The sequence below is a fragment of the Rhipicephalus microplus genome, chromosome 5, assembly GCF_043290135.1.
Source record: "Rhipicephalus microplus isolate Deutch F79 chromosome 5, USDA_Rmic, whole genome shotgun sequence".
Taxonomy (NCBI): Eukaryota; Metazoa; Arthropoda; class Arachnida; order Ixodida; family Ixodidae; genus Rhipicephalus; species Rhipicephalus microplus.
In genome coordinates this window covers 176,826,192-176,837,272 of record NC_134704.1, presented here as the reverse complement: position 1 = coordinate 176,837,272, position 11,081 = coordinate 176,826,192, and the positions used below count along the sequence as shown (strand labels likewise).

At 43.8% G+C, this 11,081-nt stretch overlaps 1 protein-coding gene across 1 annotated transcript in view; it reads left to right on the top strand.

The window, feature by feature from the left end:
• The first annotated feature begins 524 nt into the window (after positions 1 to 524).
• Positions 525 to 11,081, top strand: part of LOC142817610 (uncharacterized) — a 95,631-nt gene continuing 85,074 nt past the window's right edge. Inside the window, exons 1-2 of the mRNA XM_075894666.1 lie at positions 525 to 550; positions 3,457 to 3,527. Of these exons, the coding sequence (XP_075750781.1) occupies positions 3,474 to 3,527 (54 nt within the window). The 5' untranslated portion in view covers positions 525 to 550; positions 3,457 to 3,473. The remainder of the gene's footprint in view (positions 551 to 3,456; positions 3,528 to 11,081) is intronic.

Here is an 11,081-nt window from a genome sequence, read left to right as displayed (position 1 = left end):
GAGAGAGCTGGTTTAGTGATGTCACTGCTATGCAACTTTTGTTGAGAATTATAAACAATAGAGCGCTATTTTTTTATCATGTCGCCGATACGAACTGCTAGGAAAAATACTTTCAGTCATCCCATTCGCTAGCTTGGGGCTGAAATTCACAATAGAACATATACTTTCTTTCGGTGCTTCGGATCAGGGCTTCAGCCACAAAAAGTTTTTGATGCAGTTTGTAATTACCCGAACAAAACTAAAATACCTATACATTTTTTTGTATGAGCATTATTTCTGCAGGAATAAATCAACCACACGGGAGTTTTGTTTAACTACACTAATTGATATCCAAGACAACGAATGAATTGTCTCAATGAAGTGACAAGATTTATTGCACTCTTTTCATTCTACCTAGGGTTTTTTGCTGTCTTCTTTGGGAGGGGGTATATATGTGGAATATGGAAAAAAGTGTTACTGAATTGAGTAATTCTCGGCCGATCCCCCTGAGTGGGTATGAGCCATGGCTGTGGATTCATCATCATCATCAGGAACCCGAAGGAAACGCAATGTAAGTTTCACAGGTCGGACGGCCTTTTTATGGCACTTATGCCATATAGTTTTCATTCTAGCGGATCGGCACGTTTTGTGTGTCTGAAAGCCTCGGCTTCGGAATGAGGGATGCTATACTGAAGGGCTTCATGCCGATTTCGGGCATCGCAAGACCTTGAAACGCTGCTGCTGTGTTAAACTATACAAGCTCCTCTGTCCGCGTGCTAATTACGGGTGAAAATGCAGCGTTTTCAGCCAGAAGTCGAGCAGCTCCAGATAATGCTGCCGCTACGGCCGGCAGTCGGGAATTCCCTTTTTGCTTCTCACGTGCACTTTTGAGCCGTACGCGCGTACTGCTCAAAAGTGGACGCGACAATATCCTACGCGCGTAGGATATTGTCACGCAGGAGGCATGCACTGAGCCCGTATTTCATAGGAAGTATTACTTAAGTGCTGTCCACGAAGTGGGCTGTCGCCGCTATGATAAATGTCCATCTTTACCCTTAGGCTGCTGTGCGCATTTCATAGGGGAACGGCAATGCACCACAATAATAAACAAGGAACATAGCTTGTTTCATACAATTGTAGCGAATGATATAGCCACAAAGAATATTAATATAAACAATTTAGAACACAATAAAAATGGTGAAAAGTAAATTTATTTCTACTTGGTGGTGAAGGCAACTAGCAAAATAGATCACTTATTGAACAAAACTTAAATGGGATAATTAGGTAATCATTCCTTCAAAAATGTTCATCGTCGGATTGGTGATGCTTGTCAACAATACAGGCAAATAATTCCCTTTATTAGATGCGAAGCGGCTTAGGGTTGGACTCAATCACGTGAGTGACCAGCCTTACTGCGCATGCGCGTCCCCTTCCCTCTCTCTCCTCTCCTACGCTCCCCGCTCTTTGGTCTCACAACGCGAGCGCAGGCAGCGTCTGCTAGCGAGTTTCTTGATTCAAGAAAACCGACTGTTCGCGCTGCACAACCATTTACTGGCCACCCCACACATATAGGCACTGGATCTTGACCTCCAAGGTAGTAGGTAGGAGATTTCTCCTGTACTTTGTTGAACAATAAAAATTCGCTTTAATTGAAATTGGTCTGTGGGTATCTTAGTTCAATCGGAGTCTTCTGTCTCTCATTGCCCATTAGCAGCGATCGGCATGTTTCAGTGGAAAACACCGGCACATTACTGCGTGTCCTGCGCCTCCCAGGTTTCTCTTGCGCGACGCCACGATGAGCGCCAGCGTCAACGTCGCCGCTAGTGTAAGCGTTAGCGCCTGCTGCTTCGCACCTACACAAGGTTCCCTTTTGCGAGAGATGGTGCAATTTCTGTAGTTCTTGGGAGATATGATTTCGCATAAATTATGGTGTTTTAATGGACGACTGCTACTTTTATCAATGATTCAACACATTTATCCTCTCTACTGAATCTATGGTTGACACAGTGAGAAATCTGATAGAAAAAGGGCATCTTTACATACAATTTTAATTTATTTTGAAGGGTGGCGTCATTACATGCTCATCAAGGCTAACTTTTTCTCATCTGCACATGTCAAGCCTTTACAAAGAGGTTACATAAAAGTGGTAATGAAACGTTAAGTGCTATGACCCAGGCGTGTTCATGCGTATGAACAGTGTTCGTTTGTTTACCTGAACAGTGTTCGTTTGTTGCATGTAAAAGTACCGCCATCGCAATTAACAAATTTAATGGCGGCACTTCCACTCAGCCTCAAAATAGTCTGTAAAAGAAGCTGTAAATACGAGTTAAACTAACAATGTAAAAAAATAGGATTTTGGTTGCAACGCAGGGAAAAAAAGCCACTAGAAATCATCATCAGACCATAAAAAAAGGAACAGCACAGCGCAGAGACTTGAAAAGGGTTCAAGAGGTGCCCTTTTTGCTTCATCTGAAAAGCCGTCGTCAGCTACTATATACACGTGTTTGTCTCATACTTAAGAAAAAAATAGTGTTCACAGGAACAAGAGACTTTTACCCCACCTGGATGCCAGTGAAACTATTTTAATGCATTGGATGAGTCATGCTCACACACCAAAGCTCTTGGGTATGCGAAAAAAAGTAAAGCTGAAGTAAAAATCATTGAAACACCAGTTCTTCTCATGAAGATGGTGTCAGCATGTCTGTTTTTACAACAAATTGCCACAAATTGGCGAAAATTTGCGGTGCCATATCGGTTTACATACACGCAGAAAGGGTGGAAGGAAGAACTGCACTAGTACTTTTTCAACTGTTTTGTCGTTCTGAAGCTAATTAACAGCGCATATTTTATGATGATAGCGATTATATGGACAATCTTGGCACATTTGCCGTCGCTCTTGGTGCCGTCGTGAGGTTTCACTCGAGCGTCTTATGATTGAGTGAAGGCGTGAAAGAGATGCCGACGATCGCTTGTCAAACAGAGATCAAACGCGTCGAAGACTCAGTCACGTGAAAGGCGCATGGAAGGCTATTGGAGTGGGTGCTACAGATCTCCGGTGAGGGTCCCGAACACTAGCCAGCAGGTCGTGGTTGCCCGTGGTGGCGGCCGTATCAAGGGTCAGCAGACAGCCCATACATTTGCACACGTTACGTTCTCTACGCTAGGTATGCATATAAGTCATGGGCAAAACGGACGTTGTTTCTGTTACTAAACTCCCCTCGTATCCTTGCATCAGTGTCCAGTTTCGGCAGGTCGTATCGTAGAGGCGTGAGTCACTAGCCTTATTTCCTCATAACGTTCCAAGTCTTTCCTGTCTTACTCACTGCTTCGCCACTGCAGATGACCTGAAATTTTTTAGCAACGTGCACTGCCTTGTTGGCCTGTGGCGCTTTAAAGGTTATCCTCATCTAAATTAACGTTTGAGTAAGTTGTGGAGCCATAGGGTTCATTTCGCTTCAACTGTTGAACTTTTCTTAGACGGATCGTGAACAAGGATGTGCTGGAGCAGTACGAAGACTACTCTACTGGTGGCCGCTGTTGCGTGTATGGTAAGTGCAATCTAGTGTATTATTGCGATACCAATTATATGGACACCCTCGGCTGGATTTTGCCGGTGGCGTCGGTGTCGACGTTGGCATTGACGTGTCAGCGCCGTCACTCACCGTATATGTGTACGTATCCATATATATGAATCTGCAAGAAAGAGAAAAAAAAACCCAAACAAAATCACTCTGACGAGCGGAATTGAACGTGGGACCTCTGAATCATGAAGGTGGGGTGTTAACCACTGAGCCAGCCCAGAGCACGTCCTTCACCATTTAAATGGCAAGATATTTATATTTACCACGTACCACTGCTCACGAGAATCTCGAGAGGAATTGTGTTTTCAGCATTACCAGCAAGATGGCGCAATGAGCGGTGTCACCACATCACGTGGTGGCACTCCCTCTAATGTCCTACGCTTACTTTGGCCGGTTTATAGAAGGGGAGCGACGCTCCCTCACGCGCCCTTATCTCGTGGTGGCGAGGAAGGGAGGATCGTACGCCTTGGCTAGCCTCGGGTTTTACCTGGAACGATTCTGCTGTAGTCACCTGGCGGACAGAAGTCACTGCAATTGTTGCAGTATTCGTTTGCGAAAGCGCACTTTTCAGACACAGCGAAGTAACAAATGAGACGCTTACCCCCGAATGCAGAGATGTTACATGGCTGGCACCTTCGACTTGACTTGAGCAGGTCGGCGTGAAGCAAGCAGCGGACTTCGAAACGTCCAAGTCAGCCTTCGCAATTCATAGATGCTCAGGCTGTCTTGCTTGGTCAAGTCAAGAACGCGCTTCAAAGCAAAAACACGCTGCTCGCCTGCTAACGATGTTAATAGTGAAGTTGTTCGCGTAAGACACGTGTTACAGCAAAAACACCATACATTTTAATAACTATGAAAACGAACTGCTACAAGCATATTTTTGATAATTCACGGCCAACGAGTGGCACGTGGTGCCTGCTGTCACAGCGATGCGCAGTGTTGCTTCTGTAAAGCGTCCATTGCCCGCTGGTTTTAGTGGCCACCCAAATGCGACCCAAATGGCCACCTGACCACCCAAATGCGGCCAGGTGGCCATGTTGGAATAACCCATGAAGTCGCTTTCACGCTAGCCCCACAGCTGACTTGAAATTGGCCTCACTTCGACCGAGCCAAGTCGCCTTCAAGTCGTGCGCAAGTTCGAGAACGATTTATGGCGACCGACAAGACTGTCTTGAGTGAAGAACGAGTCAAGTACGAGTCAAGTAACATCTCTGCATTCGGGGGTTATTCGCGTGCATCTGTACCTGTGAGTACGTTTTGTGCATCATTTGTACGTGAGAAACGCGGGGCACGTTTCGATCTGCTTTCCATTCTGCACGTGACCTTTCAAATTGTTGCTGTCGCGTTCATTGCTTAGCCTTTGCAGCAAAGTTGTGACTTTGTTAAAATTCTTGCACCAAAATACATTAGTGGATCTTGAGTTGTACAAAAGTTTCACGACCGGGCAAGGATTTGTAAAATATAAAAAAATGTTGGGGTCTACGTGAAAATAATGTTACAAGTATGACGCACACCGTATATTGAGAGACAAGAGATTACTTTTGACCACTCGTGGTTACACCTAAGTGTAAATACGCAGGTTCCTTCACAGTTCGCCACCTTTTAAGAGTGACCATCATGAGCGGGAATCAATCCCGTGTTCTGTTGCATTGCAGGGAGGTACCTCCTCCTTTAAGCAGTTATAAAGTACGAAATAGGGCAATCGTGTTATTCGTTTCTGTATTTGTTTTGGAAGGATAGCACAAATACAGGGATAACAATATAAATCCTGCTTTCCCAAAATAGGCACGCTTGCCACGCATCCTACGACACTGATTGTCTACTAATGATAACCTCACCAGAAAAAAAAATATTTGGAAGGCGCTTGAGCATCGCCTTCAAGAAAAAATTGCAACATCATTTTGGGTTCTGTTCGTATCGACTTCTTATTCAACAACAAAGCATCGCTTCTTGGCGGGCATCGGAATCGAGGCTCCGAAAATGAACGTGCGTGTGCGTAATATCACCCATTTAAAACTACCAGAGCATTGCTACTCAAAACAAAGCTGGGAAAAGATACGCTGAAGCTCTACCGCGATACGACACAAGATACTTCAGCTAGAAGTATTTAAAATACAGATACAAAATACTTGCGGAAGTTATGTATATTCGATATTATAAATCCACACAATTAGGAAGTGAATGTTTTTGTCCAGAAGCGTTTAGTTGAAGAAGTATTAACAATGACAAACTTAGTCTGTTTTATTGAAGTATTGGTTTGCGTCCCAAATATATGTTTTGCTTGCTCAATGTAAACTAGTTTATTTCGGAAACAAATTATACGCAATCTTATATTTGACAGCTTTTATAAGCCGTGCTAAGAGTGGTTTTTACTTGGTAATATTGTATTTGACGTGTTTCACTGCTCTACTTAGTGGTCCCGTTTAACTGGAAGAACTCAAATAAGAAGCCTCTGCAAGATGGACACCAGTGCTAAGTCTTACCTTGTCGGTAGTCATATTCTTATGGTAGTACCACATCACCAGACCGCTGTGTATAGAACTGAAGGAACGCTGGTAGCGACATTTCTTCTGAATTGTGAAAGGAAAATGGTAACTACTGCATCCACCAGCACCCAAAATTACCTGAAGGCATAAAACTGCAGTGATTCACCATGTTACACTTATAAATTTGGGTAAAGCAATGGTTAGCAAGATATTAACTAACCTGCTTACGTGATTATCTTTAACAATAATAAAAAAGACACTACGATGACCTAAAGTACGAAAGCAAATGTATGCAAATCGAATGTAGGAGCGCGTCTGGCATAAGTATAGAACTAAATATTAAAAAAAGAAAACAAGCGTCCAACCGCGTCTTAATGAAACCTATGACATATGATTATCAGCCAAACGGTGTACGTTATGGTATTTTTATATTGCGCTTAATTGGTTGAATAGCTAAGGTCAATTACGCAACATCTTTGATATTTACTTATGGGCAGGGTGTGGCTCGTCGCATCGAAGGACACTTAAAAAATGACCAAAGTGAGCGTACATACTGCATGGTGAATATTTTTGGGCTTTTCAGCAAGGCGCGTAAAATACCAAACGAAACCACGTGGAGGCGCTTATGCGCAGTCACACTGCAGCGCTCTTAAACGTGCCTCGAATCATGGCCTTTGAGATGGCGGGTGCGCAGCCGTGCACCCGACATCTCGGAGGCCATGCTCGAGTGAAACAAGCATGGAGGATAAGACGGCCACCGTCGGCCTGGCGATCTGGGGAGGATGGTGCTCCTTGGCCGTTTGTGGTGGTCTCAAATGTTGAAATGCTGTAGAGCTGATGCATCAGCCGCGGCCATGCATTTCGTCGTGGCCGAGTGCTGGTTGTGTCACTCGAAGCGTGTCTGAGTGTACTGCAGCGAAATAACTCATACGAGCGCTCCAACGTGGTCTTATTGCTGCGGCTTCCTTTAAACGCCGAAACAAAATCACTGTAACTTTTCACAAAATACCTGACCAGTCGTTTCGTAACACCCTTTACAACGTAACAAAACGAACTTGGGCCTTAAGTGAATACGACAGAAGTGCTAGAGCATTCATATATATTGAAAGAACTAGCGCAATATAAATACAACCTAATTTAATAATTGAGGTTGAGAGCTTCGTAAATATTTGGCTCCAGTTACATGAAACACGCTTTATGAACACAATACGGGTGGCACCCCTAAAATCTATAAAAATAGCAAATGATGTATTGTCAGTTTGGGTGTTAAGGTTAGACCATTGAAAACTCAGTGCCCACAGAAAATAGCATTAAAGGGCTCGTGTGAACGCTCGTGCGCGAATAGGTTTCTCCAATTCCCTTCTTAACGTCTTTTAGATTTGTTTTTATGATTTCCCGTATTACAATTCAAACTTAATTCTGCAGTTTTCTTAAATCGTAAGTAGAAGTTTTGTTACTTTATGCACTAGGCCGGCCCGAAATATTTTATCTTTGCCTCATTATCACCTGAATAGTGAACTCACATGAAATGAAGGCATAGAAATGGTAGCAATGGCGTGGACAACTGAAAATAATAATAAATATTCTGCTATCAGAGTTTTATTCCGCGCACATCACAGGATTGGAACACCCTTCCCGGAAGCCTCCCCGCCATTGAAGATTATCAACTTATTGAAACAACATTAGCTAACACTCTATAAATAGGAGCCGATGAACCATTGCAGTTTACTTATTGCTTGCTGCGTTTTTTGTTCGCGTTTACTTGTCTTCTTACTCACTCCCCTCTGTAATGCCTTTGGTCTGGAGGTTACTAATAAATGAATGAAATGAAATAACAGAAGGAATACAGGAGCAGGTTAGAAAGACAAAGTACAGCTTAAAGAAAAACTATACAAATGACTAGGTAATGTGGGGGATACAGACAAAGAAAAAAAACATTGGGCTGAGAATTAGGCTATCATTAAAATAATTCAATAATTTAGAACAAAGAACAAATATACAGTGAGCCAATACATCTACTGTTGCGTGGATGTTTGCTTCATTGCATTCAGTGTCCACGTCGATGGTGCAACGGTTGCTGGAATCTAATGTTTATTTAATTCAATCTCGTCGTGTGGAAGACAAGCTTCCATCTGTGTAAAAGCAGCGAGATGCGAAGTAACCCTTATCTCTGCATTCTTGAAGCTTTTCGACAAAGCACCAGGCAAGACAGACCTTGATAACGGCACTAGCTGCGTACGAAGTTGAGCGAAAGACGTCGCACGCATGGGAGAACGCAACGCAGTGGCAACAAACAAGGTTCATGGAACCTACAATGGGAGAAAGAGAGAGAGAAAAAAACGTTTATTAGGAGACCAATGAGTGATGTAAGGCTGAACCTCCTGCCGGGCCTGCGCGACGAGTTGGAGCTGGTCGACCAGGTCCGGCTTGGAGATCGCATCCTCTCAAGATTCACCGAGAAGGATTGGGTCTGCATTTACGGCTGCTGGTTGTGTGGCTGGGTTGCTGCTTTTGCATTGCAGTAGGTGGTGGGCTAGGGTGTCCGCCACATTACAGTGTGGGCAGATGTAGCTTTAGGACGCTTTGAGGTAGTAAATTAGAACGCCTTGTGTAAATGTGTTGCTTAGGGTTTTCATCCGTGATTGACTGTGTTGCTTGTGTAAATGTGTTGCTATGGGTTTTCATCCGTGGATTGACCTCCTATATCCTCCGGAATGACGTCACATACAACCACAAGTTCGGAAACAGTGGTGAGACTTTTCTGCTTCTCGTACCATCATCACTGCGAGCATAAATCTTAGAAGCTAGTTATGGCCACCCATCGGCTGGCCAAAGGTGTAGTAGTCGCACTTTGGCCGGAATCCGCTTGAAGTATTATTGGTAGAAGTTAAGGAATCCAGTGCACTATTGCATCAAGTCATGCCGGGATTGTCAAAGACGAAAAATACTACAATCTAAACCAGCGGGTCTGTTGCAACTGATAGAGTTACCAAAATGGTCATTTCAGCAAGTGGGAATGGATTGGCTTGGTACATTTTCTCTTTTTTTATCAGGAAAGTGCTCGATTGTTGTAGCAACAGACTGCATGACTCGATACGCTGAGACGTCACCTCTCGGAAAAGGAACGGTGAACAAAGTCACCTAGTTTTTCATCACTCAGATTGTACTATGACATGGAACACCTCAGGTTGTTATTATAGATAAAGAGAAAAACATTTACTGCCCGTTTGATGCAGTCTGTAATGAAGATCACCCATACTGACCATGTAAGGACTTCAGCATACTATCCGCAAACAAATGGATTAACCGAAGGGCTCAACAGAACTCTCGCTGACATGAGCTCGATGTATGTGAACGTGGAGCACCAGACATGGGACAGTATTTTGCCTTATGCTACATTTGCATACAATACAGCAGTACAAAAAAGAAGACCCTTCACGCCATTTTCACATGTTTATGATCAGACGGTCACAACGACCTTAGACGCGATATTACCTGCCAACGATTCGAATGAGAGTGACCCGGACATCAGTGACTACATTGAAAGGCCAGAAGAGCCACGGTTATTGGCTAGACATCGTAACATTTTCCAACAAGGCTCCGACGCAAGTCGCTATAATGTCAAGCGGAGAGACGTACAGTATAACCCCGGAGACAAAGTGAGGGTGTGGACGCCTGTACGCGCACCTGGCCTATCTTGTCCTAGTTTTTTCGCTTCCGCAGTTACGAAGTAACTATTTCTAGGTTGTGGTGTTCCTACATTCAGAAAAACAAACTGATGCGGTGCTATTTTGGCCCATAAACAATACTTCGCCGGTTAGGCACACTATACTACGAAGTGATTCCTGAAGGTCAAGTGTGCTCAACCCGATGCAGGAATAACCCTGAAGTCGACATGTAGTACGAAAGAAACCGTACTATACGAAAGGCGCTGAACGATACAACTGCTAAATGTGTTCAAGCATCACATGAATACTGCTTTCCAAAACTGTTCGACGTCAGTGTACGCATCGTGAGGATGCGTTTCAGGAGAAGGGACTAATGCCGCATGTTGCTAGACACCCGCTGAAGTCTTGCACCACTTCCTGCTTTCATCAATTCCGCCCCACCAACTTGAAAGCAAAACACGCCAAGCTAAATGCACCATGCAACGCTGACTGTACGTGTCACAACAACACGCACTGCCAAAAGAAGGCTGGCAGCTTGTTGAAGGATAGGCATGCAGCGAGACGCTAGAAGAAAAAGTGGACAAGGTTTTCACTAGCGAGCTCAGGACAACCTCTGCGTATTAAGTTGACGGGCACAAGTTAGCCTAAAATAAATACTTGTTTTAGCTTCCGGCGTTGTATTTGCTCGTTACAATATGCATAGTATGCACACTCGCAGTGAAAAGGTGACCACCAAGCATGACTCTTTCAGAGATAATTGGCATAGTGCAGTACTATGTTTTGTTATCATTTTTTTGACAGTCGAGAGACCATTGTGAAAGAACAACTCGGGTTTTGCGAGAGGAAGTTAACAGAAATGGCACTGCTTTGTGTCAAGAAAATAGTACTTTTTTAAATGGCTGGTCGCAATTTTCTTACATTTCAAAATAAACATTCCATTCAATTAAACATAACTTATCTTAAAGTTCCTGTTTTATGATATTCGAGAAGTTGCTCGCAATTAATTTGCAGTTTTTTCCCATCAATTGTAGTATGCATAATTAAATGTCAGTTGATCCCAGCTGAACCAATTATTGTGCGGCGTACCACAATGGTCTATTCTTGGTCAAGTATTCTTTATGATCTACCATCATCCTCATCAGCCTGACTACGTCCACTGCAGGACAAAGACCTCTCCCACGTTCAGCCAATCAACTCGGTCCTGTGCTTGCTGCTGCCAATTTATACCCGCAAACTTCCTAATCTCATCTGCCCACCTAACCTTCTGTCTCCTCCTAACCCGCTTGCCTTCTCTGGGAATCCAGTTTGTTACCCTTAATGACCAGCGGTTATCCTCTCTACACTCTACACGCCCGGCCCATGTCCAT